This window comes from Trichosurus vulpecula, chromosome 1 (genome assembly GCF_011100635.1).
Source record: "Trichosurus vulpecula isolate mTriVul1 chromosome 1, mTriVul1.pri, whole genome shotgun sequence".
In the NCBI taxonomy this organism is placed as follows: domain Eukaryota; kingdom Metazoa; phylum Chordata; class Mammalia; order Diprotodontia; family Phalangeridae; genus Trichosurus; species Trichosurus vulpecula.
Window position 1 is genome coordinate 345,797,450 of NC_050573.1, and position 24,463 is coordinate 345,821,912.

General features: G+C 37.5%; 1 protein-coding gene across 1 annotated transcript in view; it reads left to right on the top strand.

The window, feature by feature from the left end:
- SEMA5A (semaphorin 5A) overlaps positions 1 to 24,463 on the top strand; it is a 464,624-nt gene that overhangs the window by 295,333 nt on the left and 144,828 nt on the right. The window contains exon 10 of the mRNA XM_036757261.1: positions 1,032 to 1,239. Within this exon, the coding sequence (XP_036613156.1) occupies positions 1,032 to 1,239 (208 nt within the window). The remainder of the gene's footprint in view (positions 1 to 1,031; positions 1,240 to 24,463) is intronic.

Here is a 24,463-nt window from a genome sequence, read left to right on the forward strand (position 1 = left end):
CAGCTCATCATGACCCCATTTGGGTTTTCTTGACAAAGATACTGGAGTGGTTTGCCAATTCTTTCTCTAGCTCATTTTGCAGATGAAGAAATTGAGACAAACAGGGTGAAGTGACTTGCCCAGGGTTACACAGCTAGTGAGTGTCTGAGACTGAGTTTGAACTCAACTCTTCCTGACTCCAGGCCAAGGTTTCCATTCACTGTGACATCTACCTGCCCCTTCCTATCTCTGTGCCTGCACTCATTTGATTTATGCCTAGAATTAATGCCTCCCCTCCATTTAGTTCCTATCCATGCTTCAAAGATTAACCTAATACTACCCATTCTATGAAGCCTTCCTTGTGACACCCTGATATATAAATAGTACTCCTGATATTTTGGAATTGCAGAATAATAGGAAAATCCATTTTAAAATATGAGCTTTTTGTGTTTTATTCAGTCAACAATTGGTCATAAAGCATTAAGTAAATGATCACAATGAGCAGTCCTTGTGATAAAAGCTGGAACTATAAAGAAAGAGAAAATAACAGCAGCAGCAGCAATAGCAACACAGTTCCTGCTGCCAAGAAGCTTTTAGTCTTCTGGGGGAGACACCATGTCAATAACTGGGGACTCACAAGATGTGACCAGTCTAAGTCAACAGAAACTTTAAGCATATATTCTTATCTTGGAGTCTATGAACTCAAAAAAAATGTTGGTAACTGTATTTCAATATGTTATATATGTTCAATATAATTAGTTTCTTCTGTAACTATTTTGTTTTATGTATTTTAAAAACATTCTTCTGAGAAGGGGTCCAGATGTTTCATTAGACTTCTAATGGGTCCACGAGATGAACAAAAAAAAGGTTATAAACTTGGAGGGAAAGGCACCAGAAGCTCGGGAGACTGAGACAGATCACGTGAAGAAGTTAGCATTTGAACTGAGACCTGGAGGAGGCAGAGGGAGGTGGTAGGCAGATGTGAGGAGGCAAATCAGTGCCAATGTGACTCACCCTGTGTGTTTCTTTCCCCCACCCCATTCTCTTTGCAGATTATGGCACAATTAAGAAGGTCCTGGCCCCGATGAACCTGACTTCCAGCAGCTGTTTGCTTGAGGAGATTGAGCTATTCTCTGAGAGGCAGAGGGAGCCCATCAGGAGTCTGCAGATTCTGCACAGCCAAAGTGTTCTGTTTGTGGGTCTTCAGGAGCACGTGGCCAAGATCCCCCTGAAGAGATGCCCTTTTTATAGCTCTCGCAGGTAGGGAAATCACATGCATGTTCATTCTAGAGCTGCTGTTCCCAATAAAAGAAGACTCTACCCTGAGGGAGAGACAATAATCTTTGTAGGATTTCAAATTAACTGCTCCTTAATAACTTAAGGACCTCAAAAGCTGTGTGAGTACTGCATCCTAGATTAATCTCTGGAGATTTGTTTAAACGCTAAACCAATTTACTGTAATTAGAAGAATCCACAAGGCACTTAGGATGATATATGATTATTGAGATCGCCAAATTAATTAATCCATAGGTAATTATCAGCATATTACAAACAAAAAATTCAGGCATTTATATAATTCATTGCCAATATTGATATTTGGTGTTATAGGCATTCAGTTTGGTGACACTGGATGTTTCTGATGGTTTTTTTTAAAGATTTGGAATGGTTAAGTATGGGTACTTGCAAAGGAACATCCATGACTTCTTTATAGATTATCAGCCAAAGGAGGAATGACTTTTCTTCACATTCTTTCTACAAAGGGTGGGGAGAGTGGTGTGCTGTCCATAAAGAATACAGGCTTTAGAGTCAAAAGCCTGGGATTCAGATTCTGTCTCTGCTGCTTACTCCTGTGTGACACTGGACAGCTCACTTCACCTCTCTTGGCCTCATTTTTTCATCTGTACAATGAAAAAGTTGGGCTAGATGAGCTCAAAGGTTTCTTTCAGCTCTAAATCCATAAGGTTATGACAAATCACTTGGCATTCTCTGGTTTATTTAGGATGGAGCCAGTTTGTCAATCGAAGTTATTGATCACCATCTATACCATTATGCAATTAGACAATATAGTGGGAAGAATATAGAACAGGGACTCAGTAAGTTTATATTTTCCTTCTCCTATCCTTTGTTTTATTTGGTTTTGTTTTATTTATTCCTGAATAACTCACAATGCTTTTGTGGGGAGGAAATGAGATCCTGTATGTGAGGCACCATGGTGCAGTGTTTGAAAGCACAGAGGACCTAAGGTCAAACTTGAGCTCTGCTTCTTGCTACCTGTATCACCTTGGGCCAATCACTTAATCTCTGGGCCTTACATTCTCATCCTTAAAATAGCAAACAATTTTGATAGCTTATGTGTTTCCTTCTAGCTTCAAACCTCTATTTTTCAAAAACATGATTTGAAAATAAGAAATATGCATATATATGATATTACATATACATGACATCACATATATGTAGCGATTTTTCATTGCAGTGAATTTTATGTGTTTTGACCATTAAGAAGAGACTAAATCATTGCTAAAGGACCATCTTTAAGACCTAGTTAACATTGAGACCCAACCCTGTGACTCAAATAAAATCTGGGAATGCTCCGAGGCTCTTATCCTATGCACATGTGGCAGGACAAGCATCTACATGGGACAGAGAATCTTGAATATCTTGCTGTCACTCACAGCATGATTTCTAAGAACAACAGTAACAACAAACAACCACTCCAATAAGTAATTTGCCTTCTCAGATTATAACAGTTGAAACCAGTGAAATTTAAGCATTTTTTGTGATATTTCTGTTACTTATATTGTGTTTTAAAGTTTGTAAAGCACTTTATATAATGCAGTTCATTTTAGCATCACCACAAGTGTGTAAGGTTGGCACTGCAGTTATTGCTTAGATGTTAGATAATGTGTGTTAGATAACACAGATTTTATTACTCCCATTTTGCAAATGAGGAAACTGATATTCAGAGAGTTTAAGTGGATTGTACATATCTCTACTCATTACAGATAATAATTAGAAGAGGCAGGGTTGTACCCATCCCTCTCTTACCCCCAAGTTCAGTACCTTCTACCTTAGTCATTTAGCTCCTAGAAATCATGTCGCCTCAGCTATAAAATGAGTGAGCCAAACTAGATGACTCATGGGGTCATTTCCAGTTCCAAATTTGTGATTTTATATTGGAAATGGATGGGTATTGGAAGGAACCAAAATGAAGAAAGGCTTCAAGTAGAAGAAAGAGCTGAGCTTAGAAAGAAGCTTGGAATCATAAACATTTCGGGCTTGGAAGTCAGTCAGTATCAAGGTACAGAGAAAGGAGATAGATGATCATTCATAGGATAGCAAGTAGTGTGTTTTATCTAAAATGTAAAATCTACAAAGGGGATTGAAAATGAGGCCAGAAGACCAATTAAGAGATTATTTCAGTGGTTCATATAAGGGCCTCATCAAGATGTTACCCACATGAGTAGAGAGAAGGGGATGAGTGTGAAAGACATTGTGATGGTAAAACTGATGACTAGACAGAATTGGACATCTGAGGGGTGCTAAAGAAAAGTAAAGAGTTAAGGATGTCTGAGATTAGGAACCAGATTGAATGGAAGAATAGATTAACCTTGATAGAAATAATGGAGACAATGAGATGAAATGGAGGCAGGGAGTGGTGCAGTGGATAGAGCATCAGCCCTGGAGTCAGGAGGAGTTCAAATCTGGCCTCAGAAACTTACTTAGCTGTGTGACCCTGGGCAAGTCACTTGACCCTGATTGCCAAAAACAAACAAACCCTGCCCCCAAAATGAGGTTAAATGGCTTTGAGGGATTTATACAATATGTTTTTACCCAGGAGTGGTGACCTGTGGTATAACTCAGAAGAGACAATAAGTCTGGACATAGAGACCTGGGGGTCATTTTCACAAAGATGATAATTGAACTCATAGAATTTGATGAGATTAATGAGAGAAGGTAGAGATAGAGAAGAGAGCCCAAGGAGGAGAACCACATTTAAGAGGTATGACATGGATGATAATTCACCAAAGGAGCAGTCAGTCAGTCAGACAGAAAGAGAACCAAGACAGAATACTATCACAAAACAGAACAGAAAGAAGGTGTCCAGGAAGAAAGGGAGATAAAAAATGTCAAATGCTACAGAGAGTTCTAGAAAGATAAGGACTAAGAAAAGATAGTGACAATAAAATGGCTACTATTGAGTTTATATAGTATTTAAAATTTCCAAGTGGTGGTTATAGCTTGCCATGATCTGTGGAAGAATAATAATAGCTCAAACATGTGGGATCGATAATTGTGGCCATAGAATATCTAGTTCAAATCTCTCCTCTGATACAATAGGTGTGACTTTGGGAAAATCATTTAATCTTCCCGGGCTTAATTTCTTCATCTTTGAAATGAGAAAATGAAGTCCTTTTCAGCTCCAAATCTAGCATATTATGTAGTATTTTTTTTGAGAATTACAAAGCATTTTCTTACAACCTGGTGAAATGAGCACTATAAATGTTAACATCCTCATTTTACAGATGGGAAGAGAGCAGCTTAGCTAAGTTAAATGACTCACCCATGGTCATATGGTAAGTTTCCAGTAGAACAGAGGTTCAAAGTCAAGTTTCCTGACTCCAGGTCCAATACTCTTCCTACTATAGCTCATTGGAAAGCATTTTGTAGATAGATAAAAGTTTGGTGCATTTTGCCATCACCTAATGTCCTTCAAGGAATTTCTGAGTATTTGATCTTCTGCTGAAGCTGGAAGAAGCTAGAGATTAATACTAAACAGTTTCCCAGTTTATTCAGTCTCAGCCTTTGATTCAGCATAATGTTAATAATTGTGTTAATAATATTGATAATAAAATTAAATTATATTTATATGGTGATTATTTCTAAGCCATCCATAATGTTTAATGCTTAATTGCTTGAAAGCATTATCTAATTTACCTTCTGTAGAGGAGTTCATTAAGGCAGAAATTTCTACTGCTCTATTGGTGATTAATTGAAAACTCAAGATTTTGTGTCACATAGCAAGTCAGTGATGCCTCTTAAAGAACAGCTCCCAGTCTTTTGACTCTAAGCCTAGTGCACTATTAGGCTGTTGGACTTCTCCTTCCTGTCCTTTATGTGCCCCTCTGGGTAGGTTTTCCTTTCTCTATATCCTGCCAAATTCAACAGAACTGATCAGAGCCTGGAGCTACCTTTGGAGTCAGTGGGGAGCTCCGTGTTCTGAGCAGATCCTTGAGGCATAACACAGGACAGAATGAAAAATGGGCCCTTTGTCTAGAGCAAAACCTCTTAGAGTCAAAATGCTGTTCTGCTCCCTGAGCAGGATGTTTTCTATGGGCCAGAACTGGAGTTTGAGGATTGCAATGCAGTGAGACAATCCGACCCTTTCAGTTTTCCATGGTTTCATTGAAGCAGGGTTACAATAGACTAACTCTACTTGCAAGTTAGAAAGCTAAATCTTGCATAAGATCAGCTAAGGGAGATGCGTTGCCAAGATTCTCCATTTATGACAACCATATTCTGGGTCTATCTACAAAATACATAGTGATCCATTGCCATTGAGGACAGGCAGAAATAAATATATCATAAAACTCTCTCTCTCCTTTTTTTTTTTAAATTTAAGGAGAATAGGGTTACTTGTCTGTTTTGATCTGGCTATCTAGGAGGAGAATAATTTTGATATGACATTTAGAACTGGGTCTCCTGCTGCTTTCCTATCCATACCAAAAGGAAAGCAGTGAGATACAGTAGCTGTTATTAGATGGCTGAGTCCTCCCACCCCCACTTCCCAGGGAGGAGGTCAAGCTCCCTCCAATTCGCTCCTGTTAAAATGTGGTTATTTAACTTTGATTTTTAAATATTGCATTTGGGCAAATAAAAATGAAAAGAAAGTTGGCCCAGGACTTTGTCTTGATTTTTATTCACCAAAAACTATTGCCTTGTAGAAATAAAGTAAAACCACAGGAGATGCTGTTGAGATATAGCAGAGAGAACACAGGTCTGGGAAACAAGGCATTGGAATTCAAGTTCTGGTTCTAGCACTTAACCTCATGAGGCCTCAGTTACTTTGTCTATAAAAGGAGAGAATTAGAATAAATACTCTCTAAGGTCCCTTCCTTCCGTGAAATGTTTTCTAACTGTAATTTTAGGCTGGCTGGGGAGCAGGCTACTTTTTCTGAATAATAAAATGCTTAGATGATGGAATAATTTTTTTTGAAATACAGTTTTAATTTCAAAGAAATACACCATTTTAGTACTTTCAAATACAGCACCTGGAATTAGTTTCCCCAGCATATTTGGCCTAGTAGATAGAGACCTTGAGAAGATTGATGGATAATTGGTACATCAATTATCTAAATAGATTTTTATAATGTATTTTTTAGAAAGTTATTTCCAGAAGTAGCAAAGATAATCTATTTCAAATCTTACTCTTTTATTTATTTAGAAAACTTCTTTTAAAAATAACACAGCGAATTTGTACTCAGCCCTTGATAATTCAAAAACTAGCAGAATCTAACTGAAACCTCGTTTTAATTTTTTCAAACAAAATTCTGCAAATACTGTTTCTTGTGTGTTTTTTCCCCTCAGAATTAAGAGGAGGCTGCATTTCTAGGATGTTGCTTGAAGAAATTGTTCAGTAAAACTGCAGTAAATCAGATCCTACTACATGTCCATTTGTCAATAGGCAATGGAGGTTGCTCAAAATTATAGAGCATTAGAACTTTTGGCTCTGACTTCAAATAAGCGAAATAAACATGCATGCCCCTTGTCCATGTGGAAACTAGTTCTGTTTTCATTTTCTGCTTTGAAATCATCAAAGCCACATTCTAAAGGCCTGGTGCATTTTGATGACTTACTTATGTATATACCTTTTAAACATGGATTATGTAATTTTATCACAGACATAGAAGCTTCATAACTGTTTATCTATTTTCCAAATAACCCTGTGAATAGTCAGGGCAGGGGCTATTATTCTCCTTTTTAAGATGAAACAACTGAGGTAAAGAGCAGTGAAATGATTTGAACAGTACACAACTAATCGTAACATCTGGAAGCCCAACTTCTTCCTGATGATTTCTCATACGGGACTCCTCCCAACAGGATATTTTGTCTTGATTTCAGTCCATGTGCTTTCCTCCTTCATGGAGAGATAGCATGATGCAGTAGATGGAGAGGTGGGCTCAGAGTCATGAAGATAGTGATTTAGGGTCAGTCCCTGATGTTTGCTGCCTAGTTGACTCTAGGCACGTCAATTCACATGTGGGTACCTCTCTAATACTGTAAGTTGTAGAAAGGTGCCAACCTATGTTGGAACACATTGTTTAATGTTTCTTTATGACTCAGACAGACTAGAGTCTTAATTTTCCTCTGTGTTTTTTCTGAGGCAATTTTATGGTTTCAAAATGCTTTAGGGACTTGCTTGATTGGTTCTCCTTGTTTAACTGAAAACTTAAGCTGTCCTAGCCCTCATTATGTATTTTTATTATAACTAGTAGCAAACAGACATTCCATATCCATTTCAACAAATGGTTGCATTTAAATTTCAGGAAGGTATTTTGCTTACAAATTCATTTTAAAAAGAATAAAATTGGAATATGACAGTATTTTTAAATTTTTCTTCTGCTTTTTGGCAGGGCAATTGGGGTTAAGTGACTTGCCCAAAGTCACACAGCTAGTACATGTGTCAAGTGTCCAAGGCCGGATTTGAACTCAGGTCCTCCTGACTCCAGGGCCCGTGCGCTCCTCACTGAACTGCCTAGCTGCCCCGGAATATGACAGTATTGATCTGAATATTTTGATAATCTAGGCTTTTAATAATATTGATAAATAATAAGAATAATAATCCCTAACGTTTATGTAGAACTTTAATGCTTGCATAGTACTTGCTGTCACATGTATTACCTCATTTCAAAACAGGGAAAAAGATGTGTATTAAGTTTTATTTCATTTTTTTTTCAGTAGAACCTCATAATCTAACATACAAATCATAGGGAATAAGTCAGGGGTGGGGAACCTGCAGCCTTGAGGCCCTCTAGGTTCTCCAGTGCAGCCCTTTGACAAATCCACAGAACAAAGACCCTAAAGGATTTGTTCTGTAAAACTTGAACTCAGTCAGAAGGCCACACCCAAGGACCCAGAGGGCCACATGTGCTTTTAAGACCACAGGTTCCCCACCCCTGGAATAAGTATTCAGAAATTTTAAAAAACCTTAATGAACATATTTATAGTATGCTATATTTCCCAAATACTTGATGAACGTCCAACATTAGCCATCGTCCATTGCAATAATGATGACACCATGAATACTTACAAGATGGTAGGAGGGAGGTGAAAAACTCAGAATGTATTGTAGAGGAGTTGAAATTCATCTGCTGTGGATGTTCAGCTATTCAGTATTGTCCAATGAGGGAGGAAATGAGGGAATCGCTGAATCTCGGTGTCCTGCTAGAATCTCGGAGTTGGAAAGGATGTCAAAGGTCACATCACAATCTGTCATGGAACAACAATCCTTTCTATAACATCTCCAGTGAGAGGAAAGAACTACCGTGGGAATAACTCATTCATTTATTAGATCCTTACATAAAGCTACATTTACTTCTTTTTTAATTTCCATACCTTACACTTGCTCTTTCTTCTGGGACTGAGAAAAATAAGTCTAATGCCTTTTCTCCATGATTCCTCCCCCATTTCCTTAAATCTCTTTTTCATCCCTAGACATTATAATTAGGCCCTTCATTTCACCATTTTAAATGTTCATCCCTTGATATTCACTCATGGGTAACATTTATTAAATTTATTAAAAGGTGGCAACTGGAATTGAATCCAGTACTCCAGATATACTGTGATTAAGACAAAATAACAAATGTAGTGATAATAATGATGAGAATAACGAGAAAAATAATAATGGCTGGTATGTACATAGCACTTTAGAGTTTACAAAGTATTTTACTTACAAATAGTTTACAATGTTGCTGTAATCCTCTAAACAACTCTAGGAGGTAGGTGCTTCTCCCTATTTTACAGATAAGGAAGCTGAGGCAAACAGTTACTTGCCCAGAATTACACAGCTAGTAAGTGCCTGAGGCCAGATTTGAATTCAGGTTTTCTTGATTCCATGCCCAGTATTCTCTCTATTTACTGCACTTCTGCAGTAGAACCAGCACCCTCTGTGTTCTAGACATCAGACCTCTCGCAATGTAGCCTAAGACCAAGGCAGCCATGTCACATTCCTGGCTTGTATTATTGAGCTTCCATTTCATTAAAATATCCACCTCTTCTTCAACTAATTTACCACAGTGCTGAGCACATAATACATTCACATTAAATGGCTTTTCATCAATTCAAAGAAATTTCTATCCAGCCATACCTCCAGTTATATATGTAACTGTGAAACTTACTCTTTGAACCCAATGGTAGGTCTTTACATTTATCTCTATTAAATTTAATTTTGTTATATCTCCTCCACCATTCAAGCTTTTCTTTATCTTTTTTATGCTTTGTTCTATCATCTGATATATTAACTATTTCTTCCAAGTTGTATCGTATGAAAATATAATAAGCTATTTATGCCTATAAAACCTCCCACAGACAAGTATAGATCTTTTGTTAGCTCTACTAGCCACCTTCAACCATGCTGACACTAAGCTATTAACAAGGACTATATGGGTCCGTTTATTCACTCAGAAATTTAAGAAAATTTATTGGAAAATATATTACCCGTACTGCTTTTTGACCCCTAAAAATTCTCAGGATGTAGATCCCTGCTAAACAGTGCAAGAATGGAATGCCCCATCATGTGACTTAGAGTTATAAGGGACTCTACAGAGCATCTAGATCCATTCTGTTCATTTTTCAGATATAGAAACTGGCATATATATACATATATATTAACGTATATTAATATATGTGTGTATACATATCTACATGTACATACATATATACACATACATATTTTATATATATATACATACACACACTATATATATATGCATATATATATATATATATATATATATATACATACACACACAGTAGTGAATAACTGTCTTGTCTAAGGTGCTACAAATATGGAGTAAAGCAAGGATTAAACCCCATATCGTCCGACTTTCAATCCAATGCCCTTTTCACTATACCAAATTCATGCCCCTCCCTTGCAAATATTGCTTTTTCAAGACAATCATTCAATTAATTTCAACAAGCATTTTATTCAGTGCCTACATGACCTTTGAGTTATTCTAGAAAAGATGTTGACTACACTTCACACTTCTTTTCTCTTTCCCTTATTTGCGAATGATAGAGCTTTGAACAATGGTCTACTTATGACTTAAGAAAGCTAACTCGTGTCCCTATGGGGGATGATTTTCTGACTGCAGCCTCTTAAGTACCACCCTCTAATCGGTTCAATTAACAATCCAAAGATACAATTGGTCAATCTTATTGTGAGTATTTATGAAATGGCAGAGCAAACCACTTAGGGAAAATTAAATATCAGAAATTTAGCTGTTTGTATCCTAGCTTCATTGCACTAAGGAGGAAAATAAGATACCAAACCTTTGACTCAGTTTTCTTATGTCTGTAAAAATCCTGTCTTTCTTTCTACCCACCCACCCCCCTTTTCAGGAGAAATGGTAGAGTTCCAAATTTCTTCTGTGTTTGAATCCTCAGTTAAAAACTTGTACAGTCCTGTCTAGGGATTAGGAGCACTTGAGGGTGCAGCATTGGGAGGAGTTTCAATTATGAAGTTTTAAAGTGGTTTTGAGGATTGAGGCTACGCACAAATAGAAGCTAAATGAATACTTCTTGAATGAATGAATAATAATTGATGCTTAACCTTGTTTACCTAAATGATAAATACTAATAATTCACTGTGTAGTATTTTATACTTTCCCAGACAGGCTGATTATTTCATCTGATTCCCCTCCTTAGCCTTATAAATAGTACGGATAGCATTAGTCCTGTTTAATAGATATGCGTACCAGAAATCATTGAGGTTAAGTGACAGGTGCAATGAAGTTAGTGATGGAGCCAAGGTTAAGATGCTATTTTCCTAAACACAAGTTCCATGCTCTTTTGTGTATGTGTATATGTATATATACACACATACATGCATACACACACACACATATATAGTGGAAGTGAAGTGGGAAGGTTACTGGCTCATGTGTCAGAGTACTTGAATTCTAATACTGTCTCTGATGTGACTACATATATGATATTTTGCTTCCCCCTTGCCCAGAAAATCATAATGACTTATATTTTATATTTCAGAGTGAAGGCTATGAATAGCCCTCTTGGTGTGCCAATCAATGAAATTTGATGCAGAGAGCTTGAGACAAAACAAAACCCTCCTACAAAAATGATGTGTCTCCGTTTGCATAAGAATTTCTTAGCTGGTCATCCTTAACACTGTTAGCCTCTAATGATTTCATTTTAGTCAGTGGAATTAGTACCTCGTTAAGGTAATTAGTATGGAGATTAAGTTAGCTCAGGGCATTTCCTGCTTCAGGGGGCACAGTTTTCTAAAAGACAGAGTTAATAGGTCAGCACCTTACTGATTATATATTCACCAAAGATAGTTTCTGCTTCTTGTGGGAAAATAAATGCGTGGAATAAAAATTCGAAAGATGTACATTTTTTTCCCTTTTACATAGTAAGCTCTTCCACTAGTCTGCATGACATCACTAAAATCCATTATAGTAATATTCCAAAGGGACAATTGTGATCTCTAACCTAAGAAAGCAATAATTAGGAAGATAAATTTGCCAGCCCATTCCCATAATCCATATGCTATATTCCATACCTAAATAACTAATAACATTTCTATTACTGTTTGTAGTTTTATATTATTCGATGTATACACCTTTTCCCAAATAGACTTTTAGAGGGCTAGGGGCCTTAGAGATCATCTAGTCCAATCATTTAATTTGCAGATGAGGACATGGAAACCCAGAGTGGTTAAGTGACATGCTTAAATCTACACAGGTCTAAGTGGCGAAGCCAGGTTTCAAATTCAGGTTCTTTGCCTCCAAATTCAGTACTTTTCACACTGCCATCTCATATAATTAACTCCCTACTAAAGTTGAATTATTTTTTTAAGATTCTCTAACAAACTAAGAAAACAATGTGTAGGCCTCACTTTCCTGCATAGCATCCTATGTACAATTTGCCACTTAGCCCACTAGCCAGCTGATGGATTTAGACAAAGTCTTTGTGTGGAGGTTAAGAATATTTGGGAAGTGTCCTGAGAATAACATTAAATACAATTTAATTTAGCATGTAGAATGTTCGGTACTCCTTTTCACTAAATGGCACACTGTATTTTTTTCATGCTTATCTGCATAAGTAAATTAAAGTACAGGTTTACGTGGGCCTGTTCTACTTAGTTTAGGTCACTGATGGGGAGTGGGCACAGGTATTGAACCTCTCATTCATCAATATAGAGAATTTCAAGGTAAAGACATGGCCTCTACCAATGTAAGTGGTTGGGACCCTCTCTGTAATTTACAATCTTAGTTTCATAGAACACCGACAGGTTGAAACATCTAATGTCTGAACCCAGGCCTTCCTGGTTCCAAGGACTGATCTCTACCCATTATGCTGAGCTTATTCTTTCCCTAGGGTAAAGAAAATGATGAAAATAGCCACATCATGGCATGATTTTACTATTAATGTTCATAAAATAATGGAAGAGGTTGAAGAAAAATTAGAAATAATGTAATCCAACTATCTTATTTAACAGTTGAAAGAACTGAATTCTAGAGAAATTTAGATGACTTGCTCAAAGATACACAAATTTCACAGAATTTTAGGATTGAAAGGGATTGCTATCTGTTCCAATAAGAACACCCTCTAAAACAAAGATTAATTGTCATTTATCCATTTTTTAATTCAACTTGTTAACCAACAAATATCAGCCTTTCCATATACAAAGAAGAAAAAGGAAAAAAAAAGATTGTTCATGAAACCATGAAAATTCATTAACATGTACTTTTAAAAAATAATACATTTCACATATTAATTCCAAAGATGCCCTGCTTATATGTGTTTTCCTCGGAATTGTATTCCTCTTTGATGCTCTTATTTTTTTCTACATCACTATCATTCCAATTCTTCCTCCCACAAAAATAAAGGAAAAAAAACCAAACTTTCTTTTACAAACAGTAAGCATAATTTAGAAAACAAACTGGCATATTGTCTGTTTCTGAAAATGTAGGTCTTGTCCTTTGATTTCTGTCTACAAGTGGGAAGCCTTTTTCACTTTGAGTCTTATGAAGTAGTTGTGGGTCACTGCATTAAATAGAGTTCTTATCTTGACCTTCAGTGAGCCAGGAGACTCCTTAGAGGAACCATCATACTTGTGGATAGGTTGTAAGTGTCAGGGATGGAATTCTAGCACAGATCTGCTAGCCCATTTTTCTTTCCCATATACCACACAGCCTCCATGAAGTATTGAATATTTGGCAGTTTACATACACATTGACACAAAGTATACCTATTTAGTAATGACAGTGATAATAATAATAACTAGCATTTACATAACACTTTAAGATTATCCAAGGGTCTTACAAATATTTTTTATCCACATAACAATCCTGGGAGACAAGTGCTATTATTATCCTTATTTTAAAGACAAGGAAATTGAGGTAGATGAGGTTAAATGCCCAGGGACACACCTGTGGCTCCATTATACATTAGATGAAAAAATCCTCTATGAGTTCACTGATCCTAATTGTGCTACTTTTCAACAAATTCTGCCTTCCTGCATGAAGTTTTTCATTCAATTTATTTTGGCAATTCATCAAGAACCAGTACTGAAAATAAATGGTATCTGTTCATATCATACAGAACAACTGTCTTTATAGTTTGCATTAAAATTACAGGTCTGAACATTTCAAATATTGAAATGCAATCTAGGAAGAGAACTTCAAAATCACCTGATTCACTTTCTCATTTTATAGATTAGGACATTTAGGCCCTAAGAAGTCAGATATCAGGTCCCGGTTTACACTTATAGCAGCTGAGCCAAGGCAAGAACTTGTGTTTCCTGTGATCTTTCCACTCTTCTCCCATAACCTTTTCTACACAGGTGGAAGAAGACCAAATGTGTAAATGCTCCTATTTTATTCTTGGGAAATTTGCATGTTTATTCATCCATCTACTCATTAATTTGTTTAAATTTTGTATTTAGGTATTCATTAATTTATTTTGCCATTTATTTTTTTTTAATTTAAATTTATTTATTTAACATATTTGGTTTTCAGCATTGATTTTCACAACAGTTTGAATTACAAATTTTCTCCCCATTTCTACCCTCCCCCCCACTCCAAGATGGCTTATATTCTGGTTGCCTTGTTCCCCAGTCAGCCCTCCCCTCTATCACCCCCCCCCTCCCCTCTCATCCCCTTTTCTCTTCCTTTCTTGTAGGGCAAGATAAATTTCTATGCCCCATTGCCTGTGTATCTTATTTTTTAGTTGCATGCAAAAACTTTTTTTGTTTTTGAACATCTGATTTTAAAACTTTGAGTTCCAAATTCTCTCCCCTCTTCCCTTCCCACCCACCCTCTCTAAGAAGTCGAGCAATTCAACCTAGGCCACACATGTATCATTATGTATAACCCTTCCACAATACTCATGTTGTGAAAGGCTAACTACATTTTGCTCCTTCCCAACCCATCCCGCTTTATTGAATTTTCTCCCTTGACCCTGTCCCCTTTCCAAAGTGTTTGTTTTGATTACCTCCAGCCCCATCTGCCCTCCCCTCCATCATCCCCCCCCCCCTTTTATTTGTTTTCATCTTCCTCCCTCTTCTTTCCTGTGGGGTAAGATACCCAACTGAGTATGTATGGTATTCCCCCTCAGGCCAAATCTGATGAGAGCAAGGTTCACTCATTCCCCCCTCACCTGCCCTCTCCCCTCCTCCCACAGAACTGCTTCCTCTTGCCACCTTTATGCAAGATAATCCACCCCATTCTATCTCTCCCTATCTCCCTCTCTCAGTATGTTGCTCTCTCATCCCTTAATTTCATTTTATTTCTTTTAGATATCTTCCCTTCATCTTCAACTCACCCTGTGTCTGCTCTCTCTCTTTTACATATATATATATATATATGTATATATATATATATATAAACACATATATATATAAAACACACACACACATATATATATACACACATACATACACATAGATATATACATACATACACATTCACTTATATATATATATAAACATGTATATATATATGTATATGCATATTCCCTTCAACTACCCTAATACTGAGGTCTCATGAATCATACACATCATCTTTCCATGTAGGAATGTAAACAAAACAGTTCAACTTTAGTAAGTCCCTTTCTTGATTACGTTTTCATGCTTCTCTTGATTCTTGTGTTTGAAAGTCAAATTTTCTTTTCAGTTCTGGTCTTTTCACTGAGAAAGCTTGAAAGTCCTCTATTTTATTGAAAATCCATATTTTGCCTTGGAACATGATACTCAGTTTTGTTGGGTAGGTGATTCTAGGTTTTAATCCTAGCTCCATTGACCTCCGGAATATCACATTCCAAGCCCTTCGATCTCTTAATGTAGAAGCTGCCAGATTCTGGGTTATTCTGATTGGGTTTCCACAATACTCAAATTGTTTCTTTCTGGCTGCTTGCAGTATTTTCTCCTTGATCTGGGAGCTCTGGAGTTTGGCGACAATATTCCTAGGAGATTTCTTTTTGGGATCTATTTGAGGAGGTAATCGATGGATTCTTTCAATTTCTATTTTGCCCTGTGGCTCTAGAATATCAGGGCAGTTCTCCTTGATAATTTCTTGAAAGATGGTATCTAGGCTCTTTTTTTGATCATGGCTTTCAGGTAGTCCAATAATTTTTAAATTATCTCTCCTGGATCTATTTTCCAGGTCAGTGGTTTTTCCAAGGAGATATTTCACATTGTCTTCCATGTTTTCCTTCCTTTGGTTCTGTTTTATAATATCCCAATTTCTCATAAAGTCGCTAGCTTCTACTTGCTCCAATCTAATTTTTAAAGTAGTATTTTCTTCAGTGGTCTTTTGGACCTCCTTTTCCATTTGGCTAATTCTGCCTTTCAAGGCATTCTTCTCCTCATTGGCTTTTTGGAGCTCTTTTGACATTTGAGTTAATCTGTTTTTTAATGTGTTGTTTTCTTCAGTGTATTTTTCAGTATTTTTTTGGGTCTCCTTTAGCAAGTCATTGACTTGTTTTTCATGGTTTTCTCGCATCCTTCTCATTTCTCTTCCCAGTTTTTCCTCTACTTCTCTAACTTGCTTTTCCACCTCCTTTTTGAGTTCTTCTATGGCTTGGGGCCAGTTCATGTTTTTCTTGGAGGCTTTTGTTGTAGGCTCTATCACTTTGTTGTCTTCTTTAGGCTGTACGTTTTGGTCTTCTTTGTCACCAAAGAAAGAATCCAAAGTCTGAGACTGAATCTGGGCACGTTTTCACTGCCTGGCCATATTCCCAACCCACTAACTTGACCCTTGAGTTTTTCAGTGGGGTATGACTGCTTGTAGACTAACGAGTTCTATGTTCCACGTTTGTGGGGGAGGTGCCAGCTTTGTCAGACCCGCACTCCTCCTTCCCCAAGAACCCCCAGTCCATACTGGGCTTAGATCTTCAGCAGGCTGTTGCACTCCTGCTCTGATCTGCCACTTAATTCCTCCCACCAGGTGGGCCTGGAGCCGGAAGTAACAACAGCTGTAGCTGCCCCACCTCCGCTGCCCCCGGGGCTGGAAGCCGAACCGCGAACTCCTTCCATTCCCGCAGCTTTTCCCACTAACCTTCTCTACAGTCTTTGGTGTTTGTGTGTCGAGGGGTCTGGTAACTGCCGCAGCTCACATATTCAGGGCGCTAGGGCCCCCTCCGCCCGGCTTCTGGTCTGGATGGTCCACGCCGCTCAGACTGGACTCTGCTCCACTCCGTTCCCAACTCCCAGCTCCGTGTGGAATAGACCTCACCCAGAGACCATCCAGGCTATCCTGGGCTGGAGCCCTGCTTCCCTCTGCTGTTCTGTGGGTTCTGCCATTCTAGAATTGGTTCAGAGCCATTTTTTATAGGTTTTTGGAGGGACTCGGGTATGGAGCTCACTCTAGTCCCTGCTTACCAGCCGCCATCTTGGCTCCACCCCCCTTCTGCCATTTATTTTTTAGCTTTTTATTCATTTATTTGTTTACTCTTCTCTTTCTCTATTTTCTATCTGTGTGTGTATGTATGTATCTGTCTATTTTACCAAATTAGAAGGGTACATTTACTAAGATTGCAAAATATGAACATCTGTCATAAAACATCCCTTCAAAAGTCTGTGGCATATTTTCCCACCAGCACATTACAGAGTCCAGGAGAAAGTGAGCATTAGTGCAGAGAACACAGTATTAAATTGGTCCATCATGGCTATTTTTGTTAGAAATCCATTTGTCCCCTTTCTGAGGTGCTGGAGTTCTCCTTAGGTGCAGTGTAGCTTCTATCCTGGGCTCCATGTGAAATCTGCCTGCCTGAACTGCATCTAGTTGCTTCTGTTGCTAGGATGTCAATGACAAGTCCAGAATCCTCCAGACCCTTTAAAGTTCTCAATGTCCACCCATACTTGGGGGTTGGGGAGACCTAGGCATAGGCACTCTTCTCTCTTCCTCCACCAAGGAATTCTCCCTCAAAAGTTTTGCTGCATTCTTGCTACTTTAAAATATTGTCTAACTGTGTTTTACACTGGAAGAAAGCTAAAACTATGTAGGCATGAAATATCAATGATTTTTCCTCAGGGTCCTTGCACACATACCCATATTTTGTCAGTTATTATTCAATTGCTTAATTGAATAGCTAGCTAGATATCTAGGTAGGTAGAGATATAGATAAACAATATGAGAAATGTGTATGATTTCATCAATGTATGAGCATCCTCTTTAAAGGAAGATTAAAGCATTGTCACATGCTGTCACTTAATAGATAAGTCCTCCTGAGTTGCTTTCATCTCACAGGGAAAATAATTTTCCCAGGGTCATACAGTAAGTCTCAGAGGCAGCCCAGTACTCAATTCTTCATTGAATTCCTCCTCCCCCCTTTTTTACTCTACAATACTTATTAGTAGTCACTCAATAAATACTAGTTGATGAATGGATTGATTTTGTGTAGGCATACAGTCGTGTTTGAGTAGCATGATGGTGTAGTGTAATGAATTAAGAGCGGGCCACAGTGGGTTTAAGTCTAGCTTCTGAAACATAACAGTCCTGTCAATCCAGGGCAAGCCAATTACTCTCTCAAGGACCACCAAGGTAACTCTATAAGATTCTAAGCTACAGAATCATTGCTGATCTTCACTGATAGACAGAGTTGATGATCTGCATAGGTAAAACGACTTTCCCCATTGCATTTCCTATGCCAATGAAATCACAAATATAGTTTAGAAAACAAAAAGGGTGCTTAGTGATATTAAATGTATTTTACAACCTTCTTTTTGTTCTTAATAACAACTCTTCAAATGTGATTGCTGTTGCTCAAATCCTTTAACTGACTTTCTTTCTGACAAAGTCCTCTCCCCCAACACAAACACACACACACACACAAAACATTTCCATGGGGGGGGAAGGTATAAGAGATATAAATGATTGGTTCTTCCTTCTCTTATTTCCAGAGGGTAGCTATAATTCAACAAATTCAACAAAATAATGACTTTTACTTCAATGAATTTGACCATTGAACATTTCCTTCATTTTCACAGACACACAAACATAACTTTTTTCAGGTTGCAATGTTAGTAAGTACATCCTGTGGCTTGGCCATCTGTCATTCTTGGCATATTGTTCTACCTCTGTGACCCCTGAACAAGATTGGAAATGTCACAGCATGAAAATGGAAACTCCCGGTGGCTCTTGGTCATATGTGGAATTACAGTTCGTGGACTGCATAACTTCTTTATGGTCAACACTTATAGACCTTGCTGTCCCAGAGAACCAGTGTCCTCAGGAAGCCTTATTCTTAGCAGAAGCTATAACTTTTTTCCCGAAAAGTCTACATGTTTATTCTGGAGAAAATTTCACCACAAGATGACCATGACTATGATTTAGATGATTGAAGCCCATAGAGAATGCCAATATAAACAACTAAGCTTTGTGTTTATTCAGAGTGGAGTCTTACATGGCTGTTTGCATTAAGTCACAGACCAAGGAAGATATCTTAAATCTGATTGTAATTATTGGATCCTAGGACATCTTATTTTGTTATCTCAAAGGTTCCTAGATTTGCTCATATTATATCTTCTTCTTCCCTTCCCCTCACCTCCTACTTTTGATTAAGAAATTCGTTTGAAACTTGTTCAGTTTTGAAATAGCAATCTATATATATAGATATAGATCTATACATAGATCTATATTATAAGTTATAAACAGTAGAATAAAATTGAAGGTTATAACTAAAATTTATCTAAAGTGTTTATGATAGTGTTATCAATTTATCTTAAGCGGTTATGATAGTGGTATCAAGTATTTAAAATTCAAACTCAAAAGCAATTATATAAAAAATATAAGATGATCCTACCCTTTTAAAATCAGTGTCATCTTAAAATGCCAATTAAATGTAGGTAGTTTTCCAATAAGTACACATTTAAAAGTTAGACATTAATTAAGATGTTATTTCATTGCTTCATCAGACAAAGCATAAACTACAGTTTAAATTATTTAATACCTTTAGCTTCATATGTGCTATGATTTTAAGCAAATGTCTTTTTCAAGAATATTCTTATATTTGTTTATGTGATTTGTGACCTAGTCTAAATTATTTACTCTTTCAGTATCTTTGTTAAAAAAAAAAAAAACTTGTGAAATACATGTGCTGCCTTTTAGGTCCTAAAATTAATCTGCTAACTTTTTCTAGTCTTTCTTCCAATCCATTTGACATATACCCTTTAGACAAAGTAATCTTCCTTAGGACTCATTTGACATATATCACTCCTCTCATGAAAAGTCTTCAGCAGGTCCCCTTTGCCTATAGAATTGTTTAGGCCTTTACACTCCAAGGACTTCATAATCTTACCTTAACCTATTATGTCAGTTGTTTTCTCTTACCCTCTTCTATAAGAGCCATCACAACTTATTGCATATTAGCTCAGTGCCTGACATAGTAGATGCTTAACAAAGGCGTATTGACTGACTGACTTGTGGAAAGTTGCTTCTCCTTTCTGGGCCTCAGTTCTCTCATCTGTTACATGAGGGAGTATGGATATAACTACCTCTATTGTCCTTTCCAACTCAAAGTCTGTATCCTGTGAGCCAGACTGTTCTTTTCAGTATCACATAAACTAAGGCCTTTGGGAATTATCTGGCCCAATCCTCTTGTTTTCCAAATGAGGAGACAGAGACCCAGAAAAGAGAAGTGACAGGGCCCACAGTGAATAATTATCATAGCATGGGCTCAAGTGATATTTATCTTTCCCAGAATTTGAATATATTTCCACTTTTATGACTATTTGCCTTGCATAGAAAGTTTTCTCTTTCTCTTACTCCAGATAAAGGTTGGTTTAAATTACATCCTTTCTTCTAATCCCAATTCAGATCTCATCTTCAGTAAGCTTTCTCCAACTCTGGTAGCCTGGGTTGGTGACTAACATTGTCTGCCTGGTTCTTGAGTTTTTCCTACTTTACTTTGTATTCTTATATGAAGAAGAAAAGAAGCTGTGATTTTTTTTTTTCTGAGTTGGGACACTCTATCTTTGGGAATTACCTATACCAGCAAAGATCCTGTCTCAATCTGTCTAGAAGTTAGTAAGTCAGCCTTAGGTGGTTGTTTGAGGCACATAGAAATTAATTGACTCACTCAGGGTCACACAGTTAATAAGTGTCAGGTATAGAATTTGAACCCAGGTCTTCCTGACCCTACGTCCAACCCTCTGTCTGGGAAGCCATTTTATCCAAGTCTAATATTGTACATTTGTTAAGCATCTGTTATGTACCAAGAGCTATTCTTGGGATTGGGGGTGGAAAGACAAAAATGAAATGATCTTTTCCTCCAAAAAGCTTGGACTCTTTGGCCAGAAATATATTGAGTAAAGTTGGTTTTTGATAGTGGCTGGGTTTTTTTTTCTTTCTTCTTTGGACATTGAATCTTAGAACTGGAAGGGACAATAGAAGTAATTTATTTTGACCCATCAGAAGGAAATGGCAAACCACTTCGGTATGTTTGCCCAGAAAACCCCAAATGGTGTCAAGAAGAGTTGGACATGACTAGAACAGCTGAACCACGACAATCATTTTTCACATTAAGATATTAAGGCATGGAGATGTCAAGTGACTTGACCAAGGTCATACAGGTAGTAAGTGGGAGATGAGGACTCAAAGTCATATCTCACATACCAAATCCAGTGTTATATCTGCTGCAAAGTTTGTAGTTAATTAGAGGGAGTTGATAAGGAAACCAAAGTCAAAGGTTCAATCTCCATGTTCAAATTAATATCTTAAATTCTGCCCTAAATCTGGATAGCTATCTCATACATTAGTTAACTTAACAAATTTTTGTTAAGGACTTATGACTTGTAGAGAGCTGGGAGATATTACACACACACACACACACACACACACACATATACACATATATATTTTATATAAGACACCTATATATACATATATATTTTATATAAGACACAACTCCTGCCCTCAGGGAGCTTGAATTCTAGTATGGATGTATGACACAAATACAGATTTTTATGATACTAAATAGATAATTATAGTACCAAAACATCATATCATTAGTCTATGAGAAGGGTAAAGAAGAAAGTCCTGTATGAGGTCTGAGGATTTATTTCAGCTATGTGACACAGTAGATTGAGTGTTGGGCCTGGAGTCAGGAATATCTCAATTCATTTCTGGACTTAGAAATTTACCTAGCTTTATGACCTGGGCAAGTCACTTAACCTATATTATGCCTCAACTTTATCATCTTTAAAATAATAGCCTTTGCCTCTCAATATTGTTGTGAAGCTAAAATGAGATGGTATTTCTTAAAGTAAATCACAAACCCTAAATACTACATAAATGCTAGATATTTTCCTTTGGTCACCTGGGGGAGAATGTGAGAGAGAGTACAGGTGAGTCTGTCCAGATCCATTATCTTCATATATGGTGGATAGTACATCTATGTTATAGACAGAGAACACATGTGTTTATGATTGTCTCATTCAGTCTTCTCATTTCAGAAGTCAGATGGAACAGAGGTATTTAGGTCTGCCTTCATTAGTCATCTTAATGCTTAAGTGCATTTGCCAAATGCATTCTCAGCCAGTAGCCCAGAAGAAATGCATTTATTTTTCTTGTTGATTTGTCTAATGACAGTATAATGCCAACCACTATCTCAGAAATATTCTTTTGGGAAGGAACTTATTGGTAGCACTCAATCCCTTAATGTCACTGTAAAGCTATTTCCAGGAGGCATTGTAACTTAACAATGTTTGATTTCCATTGGAGATGTTTTGAATTATAGACAGCTGGAAATGCCTACTATATGGTTGAATGTGTTCATGTCACAGAATATGATTGCACCATGGATTGTTCTAAATCTGAGCAGGGCAGTAGTTCTATCCTGACCTACTATGGTATTTGGTTTCATTATACTCTAGCCCATGTTTTCTCCAGCTGTGGATTATTTTACCACCAGACTTTGAAAACTAAGGGTTGTTCCATTAGGTCTGCTGTGCTGTCCTCTACTTTTTGATTTGATCTGCCTCTGTGTCTGGACTACCAGCAGCTTGGTTGGTTGTTGTCAAAGAGAGTGGTCTTGAGAGCAGGTTTGAAAAGGACCCAGTTGGTTCAAGTATCCCATTAACAAGCATGAATTAAATTACTCCTGCTTTTCAAGGCACTGTGCTTGACACTGAGATACAAAGGTTAAAAAAAAAGTCTGTGTCCTCATTCTATCAAGGGAAATGACATACAAACATCTGAGACTGGTAAATTTATATGCAAAGCAAAAAAAAGTGATTTGAGGGCAATGGGGCAGTAAGAGTCACCAGAAGCAGAGGAGATCAGGAAAAGCCTCCTGTGAGGCAATTGAACTAAGAATTCTAGGATGAAGAGGTGAGAAATAGTGGGTCCCAAGCACAAGGAACAAGCTATATAAAAGCTCAGAGATAAGTGATAGAATGTTATTTATGATGAAAAGCAAGAATGACATTTTGCCTGGACCACATAGTGTGTGAATGGGAATAATATAACAAACCTGGAAAGGTATACTGTAGTTAAGATGAGAGGCAGGGAGGTGGCACAGGGAATAGATGTACCAGTAATTAAGGTGGGACTTTTTTTTACTGTTTTCTCTTTTGGAGGCACTTAATCACTTTAAGCACTTTTGGAGCATTTAATCAAGTGCCCTTGATGAGTCCAGCCTTTGTTTCTTTGATTAAATCAGGAGTCTTTGATGAAATCCTTACCTCAAGGGAAAGGCTAGTTTATTTGGGTTTGAGTTGCATGTTTTTGACACTTTTAGGTCACATGGGTTTGAGTTACATGTTGTGACACCCTTTGACCCTGAACAGGGTATATAAACTCAGAGGTTGGCATTTTCCTTTGGGGCTTTCTCTCACTGCAATAGTGTCTTGTGACTTGAAGAGACTCTGGGCAGCCATTGTTAAGAGCCCCCCCGCCTTGTAAACCCAGATGTTGATGCTTCCCTGGTAACTATGAATTGTGATTTGAATCAGACAAGGTCTGTGTGTTGATGTTTGCAATTTCTATTTGTATTTGCTCTGAAGTTCAGGGTGCTGGCTTTTCCTCCTGAACTAAGTGAGTTATATATGTATATTTGATTAAAGTGAGATTGTTAACCCCTTGAAGTTACTTTCCTTAGAAAAGCGTATCAAAAGACCTTGTGCTAGCAGCTCTTGTTGTTGGTCTTGTTGGGTCTTACACCCCTACAGCACCTGTTAGCCAAATTGTTGCTATGATAGAGTACTAAGCCTGGAGTCAGAAAGACTCTTCTTCCTGAGTTCAAATCTGGCCTCAGATAGTTACTAGCTGTGTGACCCTGGGCAAATCAATTCCATTTGCCTCCATTTCCTCATTTGTAAATTACAAACTACTCCAGCATCTTTGCCAAGAAAACTACAAAAATGGGGTCACAAAGAGTCAGACATTACTAAAAAATGACTGAACAACAAAAAAAAAAAACAAAAGCTAAGATGTGAATAGTATTAAATGGCAAATAGAAGAGTTTATATTCCATTCGAGAGGCAATAGGGAGTCAGTGAAGCTTATCGAACAGGGGACTGATATCACATCTCTGCTTTAGGAAAACCACTTCAGTAACTACGTCAAAGATGGACTGGAGGGGCAGCTAGGTGGCGCAGTGAGTAGAGCACCAGCCCTGGAGTCAGGAGGACCTGAGTTCAAATCTGGTCTCAGACACTTGACGCATGTACTAGCTGTGTGGCCTTGGGCAAGTCATTTAACCCCAATTGCCCTGCCAAAAAACAAAACAAAACAAAAAGACTGGA